This window comes from Aythya marila (genome assembly GCF_965140915.1).
Source record: "Aythya marila genome assembly, chromosome: 17".
NCBI lineage: Eukaryota > Metazoa > Chordata > Aves > Anseriformes > Anatidae > Aythya > Aythya marila.
Genome location: NC_139058.1, coordinates 1,397,759 through 1,420,533, shown reverse-complemented (window position 1 = coordinate 1,420,533; position 22,775 = coordinate 1,397,759). Strand labels below are relative to the sequence as shown.

The 22,775-nt window shown below is 60.8% G+C and overlaps 3 protein-coding genes across 3 annotated transcripts; 1 reads left to right on the top strand and 2 right to left on the bottom strand.

Moving 5' to 3' along the window:
- Positions 1-5,020: 5,020 nt before the first annotated feature.
- Positions 5,021-10,845, bottom strand: TRPV4 (transient receptor potential cation channel subfamily V member 4). Its single transcript, XM_082773892.1, has 15 exons — positions 10,429-10,845; positions 9,225-9,397; positions 8,925-9,077; positions 8,563-8,703; positions 8,177-8,475; positions 7,757-7,936; positions 7,529-7,687; positions 7,361-7,453; positions 7,118-7,191; positions 6,861-7,026; positions 6,717-6,783; positions 6,208-6,524; positions 5,942-6,069; positions 5,654-5,775; positions 5,021-5,534 (listed from the first exon to the last, which is right to left on the bottom strand). The coding sequence occupies exons 1-15, from the start codon at positions 10,773-10,775 to the stop codon at positions 5,392-5,394; spliced, it is 2,562 nt and encodes an 853-aa protein (XP_082630018.1). The 5' UTR covers positions 10,776-10,845; the 3' UTR covers positions 5,021-5,391.
- A 2,596-nt stretch (positions 10,846-13,441) lies between these two features.
- On the bottom strand, positions 13,442-16,396 carry GLTP (glycolipid transfer protein). Its single transcript, XM_082773761.1, has 5 exons — positions 16,266-16,396; positions 15,445-15,506; positions 14,944-15,077; positions 14,494-14,644; positions 13,442-14,165 (listed from the first exon to the last, which is right to left on the bottom strand). The coding sequence occupies exons 1-5, from the start codon at positions 16,366-16,368 to the stop codon at positions 13,983-13,985; spliced, it is 633 nt and encodes a 210-aa protein (XP_082629887.1). The 5' UTR covers positions 16,369-16,396; the 3' UTR covers positions 13,442-13,982.
- Positions 16,397-16,678: 282 nt separating this feature from the next.
- On the top strand, positions 16,679-22,705 carry TCHP (trichoplein keratin filament binding). Its single transcript, XM_082773703.1, has 12 exons — positions 16,679-16,881; positions 16,969-17,146; positions 17,245-17,301; positions 17,749-17,817; positions 18,125-18,298; positions 18,581-18,693; positions 19,000-19,066; positions 19,334-19,506; positions 20,493-20,574; positions 20,782-20,967; positions 21,312-21,455; positions 22,057-22,705. The coding sequence occupies exons 1-12, from the start codon at positions 16,703-16,705 to the stop codon at positions 22,087-22,089; spliced, it is 1,455 nt and encodes a 484-aa protein (XP_082629829.1). The 5' UTR covers positions 16,679-16,702; the 3' UTR covers positions 22,090-22,705.
- The last annotated feature ends 70 nt before the right edge of the window (positions 22,706-22,775 follow it).

The window sequence follows — 22,775 nt, the reverse complement described above, 5'->3', positions numbered from 1 at the left end:
TTTCTTTTTCTTTTTTTTTTTTTAGTTGCCCAGAGCGTGCGTCTCGTGGTGGCTGCGGCACCGCCCAGCCCCGCCACGGGGTGAGCAGGGGCTGGGGTCACCCAGAAAAAGTCCCACAGGGCGGCCAAGCCCACAGGACCACGCCTAAGTCTCAGCTTTCCAAGGTTTGGGTTTTTTTTTTTTTTTTTTTACTGTCAATGATACCCTTGTTCCATTTTAGAGGCAGGCAAGGAGATGTAGGATCACATCCAGTAATGCATCTAGCCACCGCGCTGGGGTGGGATTGCAGACTTCCTTTTCTTTCCTTTTTTTTTTTTTAAAAGCAGTTCAAAACCACTCATTCTGGTCCGTTATTCAGTCTGTGTAATTATGTGTTTAATAGATTTATTCATTTAAAAAGGCTCCGCATCACAAAATACAAAGTGTTTTGATGTTTAAAGGAAAAGGAAACAATACCCCGATGGAACCCAAGGTGATTGTGCTCAGAAAAGAGGTACTGTATCCCTGAAAGGCCTGTTCAAGCACTAAGTGCATTTACAAATCTCTGAGAATGTTTTTTTTTATACTAAAATTGACCATTATATTCTACTGTGAGAAGTGCTGTCTGCACTATATTGTTTTAAAAATGAGAGAAAACAAACGAAAAAAAAAAAAAAAAAAAAAAAAAACAACCACAAAACCTGCAAGCTGTGTGTCCGGATGTTGTTTTTCCCAAAGTAAAACCAGGATCTCACTGGACGTGTGCTCTGGATTTTGTTTGCTTGCTGTGGCCTCCCCGCTGCCACCCCAGCCGGGGCGCAGGGACACCAGGACACCTCTGCCCACCCCGGCTCCGCTCCTGGCCTGGCTTCGCCCTGGAGATTTTTAGGGCACGGAGGAGCACCTATAAATATCCTCCTAACCACGCTGATCCATTAATCCTTCCCCGGTGCCAGGCGAGGCACACACACGTGTGCGGGGCCGCCCCGGTGCCGCCAAAGCCGCGGGATTAGGGGCTGCGGCCCCGAGTGCACCGCGCGGGCAGCGGGGCGCTGCCAACGGGGGTGGGCGCTGGGACATGGGGACTGGGCGTTTGTCCCCCAGCCACCGGGTGATTCAGACAGTGGCACTGGTGGCATCTCACCACGTCTGGGGTTTGCAGGTTCCTGTCCCAAGCAAAGAGCCGGTCGCACGAGGATAATAGCATTACGTCCTAAACCACGCGCCGTGCCGGCGCAGCCCCCGCGGTGCCATATGGCGTGCTGTTATCCTGCTCCGGGGACGGCCGGGGACTTTAGAGCTGGGACAAGAGGGCAGCCACGGCCAGGGGAGCCTGGTGTCACTTTGTCACCTTTGGACCGTGGCTCCCCGCGGCACAGAGGGGACCGTGCCGTGCCCTGAGCTGTTCTGTGCCGTGCCAGGACGCTCAGCACCACTTCTTGCAGGAACAAGGACGGAGCCGTCGCCGTCCCTGCAGCCACCCAAAGGCCACCGTGGCCCCATCCACTTTGTTCCCTCTTGCCATAAGGGCAGGGTCCGTGTTCCTGCCGGTATTTATGGCTTGCCAGGAGGGGACCGCTCTGTCACCGGCAGCGCTGGCGTGACAGCCAATCAAGGGAACAAAGAGGAATTGGGACAAAAGGAATTTTTCACAGAGGTTAATGTCACTTGGGGGGGGGGGGTGAGGGAGGAGGAGGGAGTGCCGTTGCCTGCTTTGAGCATTAAAATCAGAGCATCTGGCAGAAAACGTTTGCTTAGATCTTTGTCATTAAAAAGCTGCCACGTTCAAAGGAACGTGAGGCTGAAGCACGTGGGTGCTGGAAGCAGCAAAGGTGGGGTCCCGCTGGGCCCGGCACGGTGCGGGCTGGCGGTGCCAAAGGGACAGCTGGCCAGAGGGACACTTTTCTTCCTGCCGGGCTGGGAGCAAGCAGCAGCATCCCCACGCAGCAGGGACACCTGCCAGAGATGGACGGGGAACCAGGACTGCCCAGCGGGGACTTGCAGACCTCGTGGCCACGCTTGGGTTTCCATTCCCAAGTGGAAATCTCATTCCCAGCATCGCCACCCGGCGCTGAGACCAGGCTGGGGCTGTGGCAGCCAGGACTGGCCCCTTCCCCTGCCCCTGCAAAGGGGCTTAACTGGGAGCGGGGGAGCCCTCGGGAGGGCAGAGCGGGGTGTGGGGCTCCCCTGTGCACGCACACCCCCCTCGCACACACACACCCCCGTGTACGTGCCTACAAGTGGCCTCCCTGGGGGGTTCAGGGCCCCAGCAGAAACTTCTCTGCTTGCAGTTTCCCCACGAGGGGGAATTTGTTAGCGATGCCGCTATCATATTTACCACCTCCCAATAAATCAGGGCGAGCGGCTGGGAGCGATGGCTCGATTCATCTTGCGGGTCTCGAAGTCATTACATTTCATTAGGAGGTGCTCTGGGTTTTTATTATTTAGCAGTTTCATTCGCCCCTCGGATAGATCCGTCACCGGAGGAGGATTTCACTCTACACGGGCAGATTTCAAATGTGTAATGCAAAATAAATGTGTCCCTCGTTAGCAGCCGCCCACCTCCATCAAGCCCTCACCCTGCGGAGCTGTCTGGGGAGGCGCAGGCACCCAAAACAGGGGGGATATGAATGGGGATGGGGCAGGGGCTCACCGAGATGCGTCCCAGCACCCTTGGGCAAAGCCACCTCCACCACAGCACCCTCACACCCCGGTGGGGAGAACGCTGCCCTTTCTGATCCGCAAAAATCTTCCTATTAAAATAATAATGCTCATTTTTAAGGCAGGCGCACGCGAGGCTGATATTAAACTTTGCAGCCGCCTTGGCTGGTTGAGAGTGAGGAGAAGAGACAGGCGATATAAATTGCACGGCTGCAAAAGGACTTAAAAAAACCCATCTCTCATTTTGATTGATATTAGCTTCACAAATTAAGCTTTAGATTTATCTAAAAATAAATTTGCTTCCGCGCTCCGCATTCTGGATGACAAGTGCCTTTCTCTTCCCTTTGTTGGGTTTGTCAGCGGCGGCACGGCGCTGCGCAGCGGCAGGCGGGGGGCCAGGGGGGGCCGTGCCCGAGCAGACCTGGGGGGGGTCAAAGGGGTGAAATAACCCAGAGGGGCCGCAGGGCAGGGCAGGGTGGGAAAGGGGCAAACGCACGCCCCGAGGCCACCCTGCAGCCCCCAGAGACACCCTGTGGTGTTGACACCCTGGGGTGTCACCGCCGTGGCCGCTGGGTCCCCATCGCCACCTGGCCATCGCAGGGCGCATCTCGAAGGCGCAGGGGGGGCTGGGGGAAGCAGCATCCCCAGCCATTTAAAAACTATCACAAGCCCATCCCTGCACCTTCAGGACTTGGGTATTTGCACGGTGAGGAAAAAATTGTTTTATTTCCAATGGCACTGGAAGATCCCGTGCCTGTCCCCAAGGTGGGGTGGGGGCACGCCGGGTGCCCACGCTGCCCGGCCAGGCCCAGTGTGCCCGATGGGGATGTGCCACCAGGCGTGGGGAAAGCAAAGTTTATCATTTTCAAATAACGTCTCACATGAAAGATGGAGCCGGCTCAGCGCCTCATTTGATTATGCAGCGTGAGCCGAGAGCTGAAACCTCAGCCTCTCCTAAGTAGTGATAATGAAACTTATTCATTCCCTCACCCTGGGGAAATACTTAAACCACAATATGAGAGATATATGTAAATCACATTTAAACGGAGACAGTGCAGTTAAAGCTAACGGCGAGTAATCAAGTCGGAAGATGAAGTGCCCCCTTCTCTGCTATAGCATTTGCTCGGCGAGCCGGGCTGCTCCCACGGCCCCGCGCGGTGTCACGGCACAGCACGGCACCCAGCCCAAAAGGGGTCCCACCACGAAAACCTCTCCGGCTGCAGGGCACGGGGCGATGCAGGGGGTCTTGGCAAGGGACAGGAGCACAGGAGGAGCCCCCCAGGTAATAACACCCGGTGGGACGATGGGGCAAAGGCTGGTAGGTGCAGCGGTGCTGCCTGCTGGCCTCAGCAGCAGGCGGGCAGGGGGTGTGCGGTGCCCCCCCGGCCTTTATTTGCTCTGCCCGCTGGCTCTGACCAAGGTAAGAGGGGTCTCGGGTCCTGCAGCCCACCTCCCACCGACTCCAGCAGCTTGGGCTGCACCCAAGGGAGCTTCAGACCCCTCCAGACTTCTTTTTTTGGGGAGCCTCGGCCCCGCACCTCGGAAGCTTGGGCATGGGCCGGGGCTCGGCACCCAGGGGTGGGCTTGGGGGGACCGGTGGGGGCCCGGAGCCGGCATTGCGCGGTGTGTGCTGCCCCCCCGCGGGACCGGGCTGCAGCCGCCAGCAGCCTGCACAGGGGCTGGGCACGAGGATCCTGCACGAGGACCTTGCACAAGGTCCTTGCACAAGCGCCGTGCACCACAGCCGTGCAACGCACCCACGCAGCGCAGCCGTGCGCCACGGAGCTGTGCTCTGCAGGCTCGTGGGCAGAAGAACCGAGGCGAGGAGGACAACGCCAGGCACCACAGCCCACTGCAACCCCAGCCCTGGACGGCCTGGTGGGCACACGCTGCCCTGTGCCGTGCCCCGTGGGCATTTCCCAGCTCCACACCGTGGCTGTGCCCTGCCACGCTGGCTCTGCGCAGCACAGGGCTCTGCTCCTGCCCCAGGTAGGTCTGTCTGTCTGTCTGTCTGTCTGCCAGGGGCTGTGAGCCCAGGGGGCTGTGCCAACACCCACCCGCGGCACGTGGAAATCTCGCTTGGCCACTTCCAGCCCCCGAGGGCTGCGTTTTGGCAGCGGTGACCCAAGCTGATGGTGCGTTAGTGCCACGCAGGGAGAGGTACAGGGCAGGGGCAGGCTCCTGCGTGCTCCTGGGCCAGCCCTGGCAGAGCATCTGGCACGGCACGGCACGGCATGCTACGGCACGGCACGGCCTCACGTGGCACGGCACGCGTGGTGCGGGAGGCAAACAGCTCCTGCCCCCCTCCCTGACAGCCTCCTGCAGCGACGTCCTCCCAGCCGACACCACTCCATGACACGAGGACACGGCCCCTGCAGGTCACTCTTTATTACTAAATAAATAGTCGTATAAATCTTGTGCAAAAACGTGTGGCAAAAGCCCTTGGCCGTGCTGTGAGGGGGGGGCTGTGCTCCCAGCACCCTGCCCACGGCAGAGGCCCCCAGCACGGCGCAGCCGACGGCCCCAGCACAGGGAAGCAAAGCGGCGGCACCGGAGCTCGTCGGGGTGAGCCGGAGACCCCCGGGGCCATCCAGGACCCCCGTTGGGATGGACGCCCACCGGGACGGCGGCTGCTGGAGGGACGGAGGCTGCACGAATCCCTGAGGAACGGACGCACCGGGGAGCGCACGTGGGAGCCGCGGTTCTGCGGGCCGTGCCGGGGCAGAGTCCGTCGGCTCCGGCACCGCGGTGCTAGAGCGGGGAGCTGGGGGCCTGCCCGTGCCGCCGCTCCCGTGCCTCTCCTGTCCCCAGTGTCCCCAGCGGCACCACCACCTCCTCCGGCGGGCAGCTCTTGTTGAGCTCCACCACGCGCGGCACCACCGTCGACCAGCGGTCTGCGGGATCGGGGTTCATCAGAGCTGGGCACCCCGCAGCTCTCCCTGCACCCATCTGCTCCTGGGGCTCAGCAGAGGGATGAGTGGAGCCCCGAGGGATGTCCCCAGCCCACGCTCACCTCTCCGCAGCCGGCCCACGGTGTGGGAGAAGCCGTAGTACTGGTACGTGTCGCTCTTGCCGGGGTCCTCGCTGATGATGCCCAGGTTCTGGTTCCAGTGGGACCAGTTCACCTCGTCCACCCTGCGGGGAAGGGCAGAGCCCAGCAGTTTTGCTGGAGCCGGGCAGCAGCTCCTGCGCCATCCCAGCACCCGTGACACCACCCGGCCCCAGCTGAGCACAACCCACCCTGCTCTAACGAGGCCTAATGAGGAGCCAGTAACGGGCCCTGCAGGGAACACGCCCTTACCTGAAGCACCAGCGGCGGTCGGGCGTCCCGTCGGTGCCCTTCCCCACGGTCACCATCTCCCCGGAGCGGAAAGCTCGCCGCAGGAAGACAGGGAAGGAGCGCTCGATGTCCAGGATGGTGGTGGCCCACTGCCGGGGACACCAGGGACCCCTCAGCCACCTGGGGATGGAGGCACTGGGGTCCCCCGCCCAGACGGTGCCGCTTTGGTGGTCCCCAGCACAGGGACCCCGTGGAGCCCCGCTGCTCGGCAGCTCCCACAGACACACCTGCAGCTTCCAGATGTGCTTGCTCTCCTTGGACACTTGCCCCACCGTCTCCCCCATGAGGGCGATGAGCATGTTGAGGAGCAGCACGAAGGTGAGGATGATGTAGGTGACGAGCAGGATGATGAAGACGCCGGGGTACTTGGCGCTCTCCAGCATCTCCAGGTCGCCCATGCCGATGGTGAGCTTGAAGAGGTCGAGCAGGAAGGTGCTGAAGGTCTGGCTGTCCCGGCACGAGGGGTAGGTGGGCACCGTGCAGTTGGACTGCTCCTCGCCGCAGGACTCGCTGCTGGGACACGGGTTCAGGAGGGACACCAGAGCTGGGGAGGAGGGACAGGGACAGAGAGTCCGCGGGGGCAGCAGCAAGGACGGGGCCGCAGCAGGCTCCACACTGCTCCAGGCTCACCAAGCCCTCTCCTCTGTGCTGCAGGAGGTGCTGGAGGCTGCTCCCGCAGGCAGGTAGGATGGAGCAGGGATCCTTCAGTGCCTCACCCCACCAGCCCCACACCTACCTGATGCGTAACCGATCATGAAGAGCAAATAGACCAGGAGGAAGCGGAAAAGGTCCTTGAAGAGGATCTGCAAGTGATGGAGATGGGGATGAGCCGAGCTGGCCTGCAACCCTCAGGAAGGAGAAGACCCCAGCCCCAGCGGACCTTCTGTATCATGATGCTGTAGGTCCCTGTCAGCTTGAGCCCTCGGGTGAAGTAGAGCGCGTTCATCCAGCCCAGGACCAGCGCGAAGACCATGACAGCCAGGTACGCCTCCACCCCTCCCAGGTACAGCCCCGCCGTCACGATCACCAGCACCGAGTAGATGAAGCTGGAGAACAGGACGGCCACTACCAGCCACTGTCCCCGGCAAGCCTGGGGATGCCCCGGCTCTGAGAGGCCCCGCGGGTGTCCCCGCTTACTAGAGCAGCTGGAAGGAGCCGTCGATGAAGAACGAGTTCACGCCGGGGCACTTCTTCATGAACAGGTCTTTGATCTGGGGAGAGAGGAAAGGTTGGAGAGGGGCCGGGGGCAGCCTGCAGGGTCCTGGTGTCAGGAGGGCATCGCAGCAGGGGCTGGTGCCGGGGGACACGGGGCTGTCACCCTCCTCGTATGGCACCCACGAGGGCTGGGCCACCCCGTTCCCCCCTCCTCATGGCACTGACGTTTGTGAAGAAGAAGAGGATGCCGGTGAGAAGGGTGATGATCTCCCCGGCCAGGCGCAGGTAGTCGATGGTGGTGGTGTAGGGGTAGGGGGGCTGCGGGGAAAGGACACGTCAGTGGCATAGCCCAGAGCCCCCCCCACTCTGCCCCACGTCCCCCCGGGGACTCACGGGGCCTTCCATGGGGCGGTAGTAGGCGATGAGGGTGAAGATGACCATGGCGCAGAGGTAGGACACCACGCTGATGTAGAAGGAGACGGCCCCGAACTTGCGCCACTTGTCACGCAGCAGCTCGTTGATGGGCTCCACGGCCAGCATCTCGTGGCGGTTCTGGGGGGGGGGACACAGATCAGAATAGAGCCATCCCCGGCCCCCTGGCCCCCCTGGACCTCCACGCACCTCAATCTTGCTGTTGTAGACGAGGATCTCCAGCACGGACACCTCCTCCCCGCAGGTGTCCAGCGAGGAGAGGTCGTAGAGGGAGGAGTAGACGGGGCCGTACGCCCAGTCCTTGAACTTCCGCGAGAGGTGCCGGGCGTCCTCGTCCGTGATCTCCCGACGGATGATGTGCTGGAAGATCTGCGGGGGGCGCCTGGCCCATGGGTCTGCCCCCTCCCGCCCCGTCCGCGGCGGCTCCCCGGGGCAGGGCCGCAGCCCCCCAGGGTGAGCGAGGGGCAAGGGCGGGATGTGAGGAGGGCCTGGGGTTAATTAAGGAACGGATGGGGCGCAAGGAGGGGTTAATTAGCCAGGTTAATTGCCTGCACATGCAGGTTTCTCAAAGCACGTGCAGAGGGCGGCGGCGCGGCGGGGTCACCGTACCCCGATCTTGCCGGTCTTGGCGGCCATCATGAGCGGCGAGAGGCCGTCGTTGTTGAGCAGCGCCTCGAGGTTGGTGTCGGGGAAGAGCTTGGCGCACTTGACGAGGAGCAGGTCGTACATCTTGGTGACGAACTTGGTGTTCTCGCGGGTGTTGTCGGCGATGGCGACCAGGGCGTGCAGCACGGTGTTGCCGCGGGAGTCCTGGCGCCGCAGGTCCGCCTGCTTGTGCCCGTTCTCCGTCAGGTAGTGCACGATGTGGGGCTGGTTGGTGCAGGCGGCCAGCGAGAGGGGCAGCTCTCCTGCAGGGACACCACGCGGTGGGCGCCCCATTATGGGGACATCCCCAAGGACCCGGCCCCGGTGCCGCCAGCCCCCCCCCAGCTCACCGAAGTAGAAGTAGCCGCCCTCGTCCTTGGGCTGGAAGAAGCGGCCGCGGGCCTGGGCGTGCACGTCGGCTCCCTTCTCCACCAGCAGCTCCACGTAGTGCTTGCAGCGGCGCTCGATGGCGATGTGCAGGGCTGTCTGACCTGTGCCGTGGGCGCCTGTCACTGCGACCTCACCCCAAGACTCCCCATGGACCCCCAGACTCCTTAGGGACCCCTACTCCAGTTGCTGAACCTCCCCAGGGTCTTCCATCCTCCAAAATATCCCCACTGCTCCAGTCCCCAAACCTCCCTGGGGTCCCTCAGCCTCCCCAGGGTCCCCCATAGCCCCTCTAGACCCAGCCACGTCCCCCGTGCCCCCCTACCCCGGTAGTAGACATCTCGGAAGGGCGAGTTGATGAACTCCCGCATGTTGCCCGTCTTTTCGGCGATGTCGAGGAGGACGGGGATGGTGTCGTTCTTGCCCCCGCTCAGGTTGAGCAGCGCCTTGGGCAGGCAGGTCTTCCCCGTCGAGGGCTCTGGGAGCGGAGGTTGCTGTGGGGGCTGCCCCAGACCCCGACCAAATCCCCGGCTCCTCTTGGTGCCAGGGCCGGGCAGCGCTGTTCCCACAGGGACACAGGAACCGCCGGTGGCCCTGCGCACCCCCAGCACCCTGAGGTGCTCACCTCGAAACTCCTCGTCCGTCAGGCGCTTCTTGTGGGTGAGCAGGAAGGACAGGAGCCCGTCCAGGCCGGCCGGGGACCCTCGGGAGACGATGTCGAAGAGGATGGGTCTGTTGAAGACCTTGAGGACAGGGGGTGGGTCAGGAGCCGGCCCCTTGGTGCCCGGCGCTGTCTTCCTGCAACAGAAGCAGCAGGACTGAGCACCGCAGCTGCTTCCCCGCTCCGTGTCCCCATTTCCCCCCTCCGTGCCTCCATTTCCCTGCTCTGTGTCCCCATTTCCCTGCTCCGTGCCTCAGTTTTCCACCCGCACACCGACCTCAGAGCTGCGGGGACGGGCATGGGAGCAGCATGGGAGCAGTGGGGTGCTCCAGCTGGGGGGCTGGCGGGGGCTCTGCCCACCCTAAACCATAGACCCTCTGCTGGGGTGACCCCAGGGGAGGCACCCAGTGCTTGCAGTCACCTCCCCCCTCCCTGTAGCACCACGGGGACCGGGTGCTGCTCCCGTTGTGGGTCACAGTGGTTGGGCAGAGCCTCGTGCCATGCCCCCAGGAGTGCCAGGCCACGGCTTTGGGTCAGGCTCCAGCAACCGGAGCTGAGCCAGAGATGTCAGTGGCAGCAGGGGACACTCAGCCAGCTCCAGGAACCTGGGGAAGGAGGGACGGCGGCTGCCCCAGTCGGGGTCTCCGGGCCTGGGGAGCTCCCCCTCGGCCCTGATCACAGCCCAGGGCCTCGAGGTGCCGGCAGGGCAGGCAGGGTGCGGCACCCAGGTGCCCGGCACAGACGGGCATTGTGTGCCCGGCTGCAGGCGGCCGCCCCGGCTCCGGTTTCCTGACGCAGGCCGAGGGCGGAGGCCCCTCCTGAAAAGCCCTTTCATGCCAGGGGAGCCAGACGTCCCGCACCGGCAGGGAGCGGCTGCAGCACAGAGCCCTCTTTCACGGCGCAGGCAGGAGGGGAAGGGGGGCCACGGTCCCGGCCCCACAGCGGTGTGGGGCTGCAGCCCACGGCACGGCACCAGGCATCCCCACCGGGAGCACCATGCGCCTGGCACCCCAAGTTCACCGCCCAAAGCACCCCTAAATGCCACTCAGGAGCCCTGGGGTCCCATCCCTGACCCCAGCCGCCTTGCAGCCCCGTACCCACACCAAGGTGCCCCCCGCTCCCCACCAGCAGGGGTGTCCCCGGGGTGCTCGGGGGTCCCCGTACTCACTCCACAACCCTCCTGCGCCAGCGCTTGTTCTCGCTGGGGTGGTGGCGGTAGGTGCCGTAGTCGAAGAGGGAATCCATGGGGGCCTTCTTGGGCGCGGGGACCACGGAGGACTCGTAGATGGTGGCCTCCAGCAGCTCCATGGGTTTCGGGGCACCTTTCCGGAAGGCCCCGTGGAATTTCATGCGCAGGTTTTGCTTTCCGTCCCCAGCACCCGGGGGGGTCCGGGATGCCTCGGCGGGGGACGGGGTGTCCTCCACCTCGAACAGGTTGGCCAGCGAGGAGAGAGGGAAGGAGTCGTCCCCCGGGGCGTCCCCCCCGGCGTCGCGGGGCTCCTCGCTGTCTGCCATGCTCCCCTTTCAGCGGGACCTCTGCTCGCTGCCTGGGTGGCCGCGCTCCTCGGTCCTTCGGCGAGAGCAGGAGACCTGGCAGAGGGAAACCCGGAGTCATTCCCAAATAACTTCCCCTCCCGCCCCATCCTCTCCCACGGGCACCGTGCCCTGGGCGAGCCGCTGCCAGATCCCACGGCAGGAGCAGCATCCCACCCCGACCCCGGCGGTGTTTGGGGCCAGCAGGACCCCCAGCAGCCCCCTGCCCACCTACCCGCCCGCGGGGACCCCCTCACGTCCACGCAGCCCCCACCGGCTCCGGCGCTGCCGGCTTCAAAGCGCAGCTGCCTGGAGCCCGGCCCCGCTGCGGTCAGCTTGGGTGCAGCCCAGGCTGGGGCACAGAGCGGGCCCTGTGCGTGCTGCCCGGCCCCGGGGAGCTACCAGGATGGGGCTGAGGGGAGCCACAGGGGGTCAGGAGCGGGCCCCCCACACCTCACCGCCCGGCCGTGGTGCCACACAAGCCGGGGCTGTGACCCGGACCCCGGCACGGCGGGGGGGACGCAGCCTGGGGGTGCAAGCAGTGTTTGGGGTGAGGAGCGATGGGTTTTGGTTGTGTGGAGCGAAAGGAGACTGGCAGAAAGCCCTGCTACCAGCACGGCCACACACCTGCCTGCTTGCTGATAAACACCCCCGGGCTCCCCAGCAGCCCCGCTTTCCATAAAAACACCACAAAATGCAGAAATGCTCAGCCCTGCCTCCATGCCTGCCTCCCAGGAGCGCACTCAGCCCCCGCTCTCAGACCCAGGGTTCAGAGACAGAAAAAGCAGCCGGGGAAGGTATAATTTGCTGCTGGGCTGCAGCTCTGTACGACAAGCCATAATGTCAGGCTTGGCCCTCCCGGAGATCGCTGCTGGATAACGTGCTTCTAATTAGGCAGCGTGTCGCCACCCGCGGCGGCCGTGTCCCCACGTGGGCAGGGGCTGGGGGCTGCAAATGGCCCCAAAAACTGCAGCAGCACGGGGAGGGGGGACATGGACAACATCCCCCTCACCCCACAGCCCCGAATCCTGCGGGAGGCAGCAGCAGGGGCACAGCCCCCGGAGATGCAGGGTGTGGGATAGGGCCCATGCGATTTCTCCTCCTTTCCTTCCTTGCTCTGGCTGCAAGAAATTCCACGTGCACCTGCCAAAGCCGCAGTGACCCCGGCTCTCGCACACCCGACACCGGGCAAACACGGGCTGTCACGCAGCCGGGCTGCCCGAGCCACCAGACCGGGGAATTCACAGCAACCCAACCCCTCCGGCACGGGGCCGGAGCACCCAACCAAGCCCTCTCCGCTGTGCTGGAAATCCCAGCCCAAACCACAGGAAGAGCACAGCTTGAGAGAAAAGCGGCGAGGGCAAAGCCCAAATATAGCTCGGGCTGCCAAACCCAGCCAGAGGCCAGGGCAGAGCCGGGGGATGCCAGCGCTGCAAGGAGGGGCACGAAAGCACAATGACCCGTGGGGATTTTACTATCGGGGTGTAATTTTACTCCGTGGTGGAGCACGGGGGGGTGCAGGTAGGGGCTTCCCTGTGGGCAGCATCCCTGCTGCAGCTGGGGAAGCAGAAGGAGGGACGTGAAAGCTCACGGCGCTGCAGAAGGCAGCGGTCACGGCCTGGCTGATGTGGTGGCACCTGGGTGCCCTTACGGGGGGCTCCCCGAGGACATCAGGCCCGGAGTGACCCAGGCAGCACGCGAATGGAAATCAGCTTCCTGCAGGGAGCACGCCTCTCCCCGGAGATTTGAATCAGTTTTCATTTGGCTTAACCCGTGGCAGCAAAAACAGCAAGGAGCGAGGCCGGCGCGTCCCATCCCACGGCCATCGGCTGGGGACGACCCCGCTGCGGTCGGTCACGGGTGGGGGACGAGTGGCACCGGGGCCACGGCAGGGCTGGAGGCAGGGGGACGCGAGGCAGAAGCGGGTGACGGAGCGGCTGCCATCACGTGCTGGGGAGGAAGCTTGCTTGGGAAGTGACGGTCTCACAACCGGCCCTGCGAACGCAGGCACTCCCCTGGGCCCCGCCGCTGCCAGGAAAGGTGTTGTCAATCGGCTTTTCTTTGCCTTGTTGACTTATTTGGCTTTTTTTTTTTTTTTTTTAAATTTTTCAGCCTTCCTCACCCCACGGAGCAAATGACTCAACGCCTGGCATCGCGCGATGTGCCTGCCGGGCACGGCCCCGCCGCTCGCATCCAACACAAACCCTCGCACCCGAACCCAGGTGCGCGCCCAGCACCGGCACCGAGACCCCCCCGGACCCCCCCCAGGGGCCAAACAACATCCCCGGGCCCCTCACCCGGCCACCAGCCGGGCTGCGGAGCCGCTGTGCGGGCGGGTTTGGAGCCCGCAGCACCCCGAGACCCTCACCCCAATGCACCCCAAGCCCCCTGCCCGCTGCCCCCAGCCCCCAGCCCCGCTCCCCGGTCCCCAGCCCCGTCCCCAGCCCCGTTCCCATCCCGGTACCGCCCGTCCCGTCCCGTCCCGTCCCGCGCCGCTCCCGCAGCCGCCGCCGGCTCCGTCCCGGTCCCTCCCGTCCCGTCCCGGTCCCTCCCGGCCCCGCTGCCGTGGGCGGGCGCCCCGGGACCCGCCCGCAGCCAGACCCGCCCCCGGGACGGCCCCAAAACAGCCGCCCAAAGCCAGGTTAGCGGAGATTTAGGAGATTTATTGAGTTCCTGCTGACGGGCATCGCCACGCCAAGGCACCCGGCGCTCCAAAACACCGCCCGGAGGGGGTCTGGCTCCCACGCTGCTGCCCACGGGGCTGGGGGCACCCAGGGATGTCGCCGGCTCCTCCGCAATGGGCACTGCCAGCATCACACAGGGTGCTGCGCCCTGGGTGCTGCGCCCTGGGTGCTGCGAGGTCCAAAAGCAGCACAGGCGAGGAGGCAGAGGTGCAGACGAGGAGGCAGAGGTGCATTTAAAAGCGAGGGCAGAGCCGAAACTGCATCAGCGGGACGCTGCCGCCAGCCGCGCGTCATTCCTCTCGCTCGCCCTGCACGAGGACCAGAAGCGCTCGTTTGTCTTCCTTAGTACAAAAGCTGGGGAAATCCTGAGACGACCCAGGGTACCCCGGGTTTATTGCCAGATTCTCGATAGAAAATTAATTAATTTGTTTAGAAAACAGGCTAGCTACTGGAGCAGAATCAGAGCCGGCCGGCAGCCGGGAGCAGCCCCCGGCCCGTGCCAGGGTCAGGCTTTGTAGCTGAGCTCGGCGTTCATCGCGGCGTACATCTCGTAAATGGCATCCAGGATGGGGGTGACCCTGGAGACAAACTGATGGATCTTCTCGATGCTCTCCTCCTCCTTGACTTCTTTGCCCTTCTCTAAGGCCTTCAGCAGATCCGACTTGTACGGGAGCGCGTAGACCGAGCCCTGCAGGACGGAGGGAAATGGTGAGGGCACACCGAGTCCTGCCCCGGCTGCGGGGACACCGCTCCCAGCACCCTAACGAGCCCCCCAAGCCCCCCAGCCCGTGTCAGACCCACGCTGGGATGTGCCCGGGATGATTCCCGCAGCAGCAGCCTCCCACCAGCACCAGTGGGGGCCCCAGGGGGGCTGTGCAGAGAGGGTCCCCTGGAAATAATCCCTAAAATAAATCAAGGGGCTGCACATCTGCAGACACCACCTTATTTTTGCTGAAGCACCACGCTGCTCAGGCAGGGATTTGGGCTCCAGGCAGGGCAGCTGTGGCCACGCTCACCATGAAGAGCTTCTGCAGCATCCAGCCGTGGTACTTCTTCAGCGAGACCTCGTAAGCCTTCAGGGCGTTCACCCGGATGAGGTTCGGGTGCTCCTCGTCCCGCTCGCCGTCGGAGATGCTCTGCAGCAGCACCAGCATGAACTTCAGGCCCCTGCGAGGACAGCGGGGCTGACGAGGGGGGGTGGGAACTGCCACATGGGGTGACGGCCCCCGGCATCGCCATGGGGGCACCCAGACCCCCAAAACCCCATAGCCTTGGAGTGGGGCACCGAGCCCAGTGGGGATTTATAGGAACGCAAACACCACCTCGTCCCCGCAGGGGATGGGAGGGCATCAGCAAACCTCCTGATGGGGCTGCAGCCAGCAGCACTCCCTAAAACCCAGCCCAGGGAGCAGCCGGAGCCACGGGGTTGGGGTTGGGGGAGAGGCACCGCCGGCGCCCTGAGTCACCTCTTCAACCACATCAGCGCCAGCGTGGCGCCCGTCTTGGGCCAGGCCGAGCCGTGCAGCTCCTTCTCCACCTGCAGGATGTCCTGCAGCGTCTTGAACTTGGCGGGGTCGGAGTCGTAAACCGCCCGGATCTTCTGCATGGGGGGGGGAGAGGAGAGAAATGGGGACGGCTGCTGGGGGCTGCGGGGCTGGGGTGGTGCAAATGGGGCACCTGCAGCAAGTGCTGGGGATGCTGCGGCAGCGGGGGAGCCCGAGAGCTTCTATGGGGTGATGAAGGGCCTCAAGGGGATGAAGGGTCCCAAGGGGATGAAGGGTCCTAGGGGACGAAGAGCCCCAAGGGGATGAAGGGACCCAAGGAAGATGAAGGGTCCCAGGTGACGAAGGGACCTAGGGGATGAAGAGCCCCAAGGGGATGAAGGACCCTAAGGAGATGAAGGGTCCTATGGGATGAAGGGTCCCAGGGGATGAAGGACCCCCGCCCGCAGCCCCCCGTGCCCCTACCTTGATGTTTCCAGCCAGGTCAGCCTTGACAGGCGAGTACACGATGGGCGTCCCGAGGCAGTCTGCGGAGGCACGGGGAGGGGACGGCGGTCACCGGGGCCGTACCGGGGGCACCGTGAGATCCTTCCCGGTGCCCGGGGGGCTCTGCCCGCCCCGAGGGCTCTCGGTGGTGCCCGGCTGTCCCCGTCCACGGGCGGGCACAAAGCGGGGCATTGTGCTGCTGCTCCTGCTGCTGCTGCTGCTGCTCCGCCTCGGCCCGGCCCCGCCGCCGTCGGTCGGTGCCACCCCCGCGACGCCCCCGCCCGGAGCCGCTTCCCCGCGGGGCCGGGACGTTCCCCAACGGGGCTGCTCGGCGGGTCGGGCGGGTCGGGCGGGACGGGACGGGACGGGACGGGACGGGATGGGAAGGGAAGGGAAGGCGCCGTCCCACGCCCGGCCCTGATGCAACGCCGCCGGGGGCTGCTGCCGGGGGACCGGGGGGGGCAGAACCGGGAGAGCAGAACCGGGGGGGAAGAACCGGGGGAACAGAACCGGGGGGGATGAACCGGGGGGGGGCAGCACCAGGGGGACAGAACCGAGGGGCAGTACCGGGAGGGGTTGTACTGGGGGAGCAGTACCGGGAGGGGCAGAACCGAGGGGCAGTACCGGGGGGGGCAGTCCCGAGGGGGCAGCACCGGGAGCCCAGCAGCAGCCCCGTGGGAGCCGGGGCGGACCCAGGCGCCCTCTGCCCGGCGGCGGCAGCGTCCCGGGGCGGTGCCGGTGCCGGTTCCCGTCCCTGTTCCCGTCCCGGTGCCCGTCCCGGTGCCGTGCCCGGCGCTTACCGAAGAATGGCGGCAGGTGCGCCACGGCCTCGAGGAAGGGCAGCGTCTCCACCCGCCCGTCGGGCGGCAGCGGCCGGAACTCGTGCTCCAGCAGCAGCGCCATGGCCCGGCCCGGCCGGCACCGCACGCCCCGCCCACCGCCCCGGGAAACCACGCCCACCGCCCCCACCGCCCCGCCCACCACCCCCCAGCGCCCCGCCCACCTCCCGGCAAAACCCGTTCACCGCTCCGGCACGCCCCGCCCACCTCCCGACACACCCCGCCTACATCACCCAGAGCCACGCCCATCTCTACACACACCCCGCCCACCTCCCCACCCACCAATCAGCTCAGTGAAGAGGCGGTGCCCGCACCATCGCCCCTCCCTCCCTGCGAAGCGCCGTGCCCCTGATGCCTCCTGACCCTCGGCGGCACCCGTAGCTGCTCCCCGCGTTGCCATGGCAACGGCCGCGGCCCAGCGGCGGGCGATGTGGCTGCGGGAGGCCCGGGCCCGTGCGGCGGAGCGGGAGGAGCGGGGCCGGCAGCAGTGGGAGCGGGCCGGACGCTGCTTCGCCCGGGCCGCGCTCTGCAGCTCCAGGCTGGCTCGGTGGAGCGAGCCGCGGGCCCTCCCGGCCAGGTGCGGGCGGGGCAGGGCCGGGTGAGGCCTGGCGGGGCCTGTCCGGGCGGGCCCGGTGCCCCCCTGACGCCCTCCGGGTCCCGGCAGCTCGCAGGAGGCCCGGCGGGAGGAGCTGGAGCGGCGGCGGGAGCGGCTGAGGCGGCTGCTGGCCGAGGAGAGCGAGGAGCTGGCGGCCGAGCTGAGGGAACTGAGGCGGGAGCCCGGCGAGGCGCTGCGGGAGCGGAGCGGGGCGCTGCGGGCAGCACGAGAGCGGCGGGGCCGGGAGGTGAGGGCCGGGGGGGGCAGGGCAGGGCCGGGGGGGTGAGGGCAGGGCCGGGCAGGGCCGCCCAGCCGCTGTCCCTCGTCCCCGTGTCGCCCCCGCAGGTCGCCGAGCGGCTGCTGCACGAGCACTGGAGGCAGAACAGCGCCGAGCTGCGGGAGGTGAGGCCGCTCCTCTGCGTGTCCCGTGCTGGTTTCGCCCCGTTTTAACGGGGAGCTCCTCGCGTGTCTGCTGGTGTCACTCAGCCCGAGTCGCAGTGCAGGGATAGGCAGGCAAATGGCTCGAGGGTCAGCTGCCGGAGGGTCAGCAATCCGTCCTGACACCGAGAGCAGGTTTTCAGGGTCTGTACAAAGCCTTGGTGCTTTCCGGAGCTGTGCGTGCCCTGCCTGTAGTGCTTCCCTGTTCGTTGTTCTGCTGCCGTGCTGCTCCAGCAGCCGCAGCTCCGGTTTCAGTCTCGCTGTAGCATTTCCCAGGACTGGTGTGTGGCGCTGAGCTCGGGACCCGTGTGCACCGAGGACACCCGGAGCTCTGCAGGGGCTGGGCCAGGTGCTCCAGGGTCCCCCCGGGTGCTGCTGGCACTGCTGGCGATGCCACCTCTCTGTCTGCAGGTGGAGTCGGAGCTGCACAGGAGGCACGTTGTGGAGGCTTGGGGTGATCAGCTAAAGCAAAAAAAGCAGGTATGCTGCGGGGTTTCTGGTCGCTGGTGCTCAGGGCGGACTCCTGGAGCACCTGAGCTGGCAGGCAGGTTGTGGAGGGAGTAGGATCTGGCCGTTTATTTGTTGTTTTCCTAGCATTCATAGCTAAACTTCATGAATTTGATACTGCAATATGCAAATCCTGGATATGGCAGTGTAGTGATTTCAATATGAAAGCATAATAAAGGCCTTCAAATACGTGTTTCAGCAGTAATAATAATAAAATAAAGCTTTATAAGATAATCTGCTCATATTTGTAACCACCTGTGCTTTGTTTTGGCTCAACAAGCAAGAAGCAACTGAACGAGAAGAGAAAAAGCGCTACGAAAACAAGTATGAAATTGCACGAAGGGAAGCTCTGGAGAGAATGAGACAAGAGGAAGAGAAGCGTCGGCTGGAAGAGAAGAAGCAAGCAGAGATATTGCTTCAGCAGATAGAAGAACTGAAACTACAGGAGACAGAGGTAACCTTTAGTCTCTTCTCATCTGAGGAGGAAGTTCATGGTTTTACTTGGAAATAGAGCAGCACTGACCCGACCTCTTACCCCCAGGTTTCTTCTGGATTAAACCTGGAACAAACTAGCTGTGGCTATTGTTCTGTCAGTAAAGCAGACCCCTCCTGTGAACACTGGCATATTAACTGAACTCTCATAGACTTCGTAGACTATGGGACAAACTCAAAGGTTTTCTCAGGGATGTCCTAGCTCTCTGAAGTACTCTTAGTTTTTCCTTTTCACATATATTAGGCAACAAAGCTGAAAAAAGAGCAAGAGAATTTATTAAAGCAACGGTGGGAGCTTGAAAAATTAGAAGAAGAAAGGAAACAAATGGAAGAGCACCGGAAGAAGATTGAGCTTGGGTATGGGATCAAATGTAGCTTTCAGCAGGGACGGGTAGAATCCTTTCCTATCTCCATGGCAGTAGTGGCGGCACAAGGAGATATTTCCAATAGCAGGGGTGGGTTGTAAATGTTTGGGTTTTGCTAGAAGCGCCCAGAAGAGCTAATAAGCAAACGCATTGGTGCTGTTACTTCTTGTTCATGTTAGAGGTAGCAGGTACCTCTGTTGCCTGTAAATATTATAATCATAAATGTACCCTCCCGAGTGCTGGTATATAAGAAAATAGGGCTTCAGAGTGAGTTTAAATGTGTTTTTTTCTCCTTCAGCCGTTTTTTGAGGCATCAGTGTAATGCCCAGTTGAAGAGGCGAGCCCAGCAGATACAGGAGGAGCTGGTAAGAGGAAATACCCCTTGATCTATACCTTATAGAGACTGTGTGTTGAAGGAACCATACCCTTTGTGTTTCATTTGTGTCTGCCTCTAATGCCTGCAGGTAAGTAGTTAGGAAACCCCTTCTGGCTTGTGAATGGGGCTGGAACATAAAGGTCATAGAGAATCTGAGCATACCCTCAACACCGTGTCACCAGTAACTTGGTAGAGTTGTTTTGCACGCAGGATAGAAGGCTGTTGGACAGTTGTTACTCTTTTGGCTTTTCTCAAGGAAACAGACAGACAAATCTTGTTAGCCCTCCTCGAGAAAGAAGATGAGGATCAGCGCCGCCAGTCAGCGAGACGAGAACGAGCTGTCGCAGACGTTGCCTGGATGAAACGTGTCATTGAGGAACAGCTCCAGCTAGAGAAGGAGAGGGAGGCGGAGCTCCAGACTATTTTTAGGTGAGTTTATGCACCCATGCACTTCATCTAAAGCCACCATGTGCTGGATATTCTTGCCTGATTGGCAGGCTCCATTAATGTTTGTTAAATGTGGACATTAGGAAGAGGTGTTTCACTGGCCTTGCTGTTGTGGAGGTGCTGCAGTAGAACTGAGGTCTTCCCCCTCATTCCTTGTGCCAAGTGCCGTGGTTAGGCAGTCAGCATGAAGTGCCTGCAGCTTCTCTGCAAAGACAGAGCCAGAGCCTGTGGTGGTTTTTCAGTTGCCACAGGGCAAGACCTGGTCCATAAATTTTTACCTCAGTTCTAAGAACCAAAAAAGGTAGGAACGCAGAGAACGCAAGGATTACCTTTTAGCAGACAGAACTTAAAAGCTGGTTATAAAATACTTCTAAATATTCTGCATTTTTGATGTGGTGGGGTTTAGTCTAAGTGAATCCAAAACTGCACGTTGTTTCTTGTTGTATCTCAGAGCCTGTAAATGCAACTTCCCTCAGGTCCCTTATTTGTTACTCACCTTTAGCTTTCCTCAGCTTAGAAAGCATCTTTACTGGTGGCAGGACTGTATGCTACCATCAAGTTCTAGTTAAACGTTTTGGCACAGAGGAAAGATTTGCACAACTGTCAGCTGTTTCAGCAATGGTCCTCGCTACTGTCCCCTGCATGCAGTAATTCTCTGGTTACAAGGCAAGCTTCCTTGCTGAGGCCATTCTGTTCTTGGGGCAGACCACAATATCCAAGAAATCCTGCTCCAAGCCAGCGTTTCCTTCACTATGCTACTGCTGTTCAGTAGCAGGGAGGTCAGAGTGGTTCTCCAAAACAGGCACAGGTGGGGGTGGACACGCTAGCGGCATGGGAACAAATGCAAAAAGCAAACTGAGCCCTCCTCTCAAGCACAGGGTAGCTCATCTATGCACAGGGAGGGTGTGTGTATGCAATATTTAACTGTAAGTAGTAAACTTAATGACAATTCTTCTCCTTGTCTTTAGAGAAGAAGCTAAAAAAGTTTGGGAGAAGAGGGAAGAAGAATGGGAAAGAGAGAAGGTGGCCAGAGATCGCCTGATGAATGAGGTGATGCCTTTCTTTGATTCGGTGTCGCTCTTGGTTTGACAAAGCTGTTGTTTCCTCTAGTGGGTTATAGCATTCAGTACTTGAGGGAGAGATTTTCTGTTGGCCTGACACATTTTCTGATAACTGTTTAACTGTCTGCACCAAGATTTCCCCAGTTCTGCTTTTAAGTCTGGCTGCTTTCTTGACTTATCCTCTCACTTCACAAAGGTCCTTGCAGGCAGACAGCGCCAGATCCAAGAGAAGATGGAGTTAAACAGGCGGGCCCAAGAAGAGTCTGTAAAGTATCGGGAGCAACTGATCAGAGAACTTGAGGAGGCAAAAGAACTGACAAGGCGAGAGAAAGAGCAAGAGAAGGAACTGCAGACGGCTCGCAGACAGGAATTGGAAGCTCAGGTATCGTTCGCTTTTTCGGATGTGTTGTACCCAAATGTTGAAGGTGTTGCTGCAGTGTATTTACACAAATGTTACTTCTGGAAAATGCACAGAAAGGTCTGTTGCAGAGGATTACTGGGCTTCTGAGAGGTCAGTTCAGGACATTCCTAATTCCATGTGGACAGATAAGTGTCCACACAGCCCGTGGTTTTGTCTTGTAACCTGTTGGCTGAGCCAGTGCTACTGGTGTGTCTGCTAAACCTCGTTGTGTTAAAACCTTGCTGCAGTCCTGCCTCAAAACGCAGGTTCCTGGCCTTTTCTGCACGTGTGTGAGCTGTAACAACTCTTGTCTTTCCTCTGCTCAGGTGACAGAACGCCGCTTACAAGAGCAAGAGGAGCAGGAGCGGCAGAGGGAGGAGGAGGAGGAGGAGCGCTCCCTCAGGCAGCGCTGCGAGGAGTTGGTGCAGCAAGAAGCCAGGCGCATGGCTGAGCGAGGATACCGCAGCAGGGTGGGTAACAGCGCCCAGATAAACACCTCCCATAGCACTGAGGCACATCAGGAGTGCTGCCAGCCATCACGCAAACAGAATTTTCACTGTTTCTAATCTGCATCTTAGTTGCTGCACAGTGCCAGAGTAAACCAGACCTGTTCTGTCCCTTGGTGCTATTTCTAGCAGAGAGCTGCAGCTCTCTCTGAAGAGCTGCTCTTCTTGTTTGCTGATACATTAGGTCTGGATTTCTAAATAATTTGTGAGGCAGATTTATTGCTACTGCCTCATGTTATTCTAAATGTTATCAGCCACATCTTCTGCCATGTTTTGTCTGGTTCTAAAATCTACTTAAGCCACATTCCTAGCAGATCATGCTTTTCATGAGCTGCTTTGCAAAGTAACTTGCTTCTGTCACTTATTTGACAGTAGCTGCAAGAGCCAGAGAAAGCTGAAAGGGAATATACACCTCTGGAGTATCAAATTTTAAACATTTCTAATGACTTCTTGAAAAGATATTCTTCATTCTCCAAGCATGTTATCTGCATGCTAAATAGCGCGTGTGAACAATTAATTCTAGATCCCATGGATTAGTTACCATCTTCCTTGTTTTAACCTTTAGCTCTACGGTTACCCAAAAGCAGCGTGGACCTGAGGATTTTGTCCTTTATATCTGAAGAATGAGCACTAAATGAAGTTGTGGACTATGAAAAGAACATTTTGAAGAATCAGGGAACTCCTGAAGTAACTCCAGTTTTGGAGTAGCCTACAATGACACCAAGATTCAACGCAGCAGAAGTTAGGTTTCTGAACAGAGTTAGCTGTGGCCCAGCTGAACCCAAGATCAAACTTCTGCTGATTTCCATAAATTTGGAGGCGTGGGCATACTTGGAGGACTCCGCCCCGAACTGCTTCACTTACTGTGTTCAGGAGATGTATTTTAGTACATGCTACATTGGATCAAAACAGAAAAGGAATTAAACTCACCCTTTCACATTTTAGATCTAAAGAATTTGTGCCTCCTGTGGAACAGGAACCATAAACCTCCAGGTGCTGTTTTCTATTTAAAAGAGAGAAGTAGGATGTGCCTAGAAGTCCCAGCTGTCCTTTAAGGGTTGCTTCATAACACATTGCAAATCCGAAAGGTAATGTGTGCTGTGGCAGTAATTGTTAACATGCCCAGCTCCTCTCTAGGAGCTGTAGATGGCTTCAATAAACTTTTTTTTACTTGTTTCATAATGAATAATCGTAAGCTGACCATCTGTTAGTTTCTTTACATGAGCAAATCGTAGAGCTTAGGGATATGGTTTAGTGGAGGGCTGTTAGCGTTAGGTTGGAGGT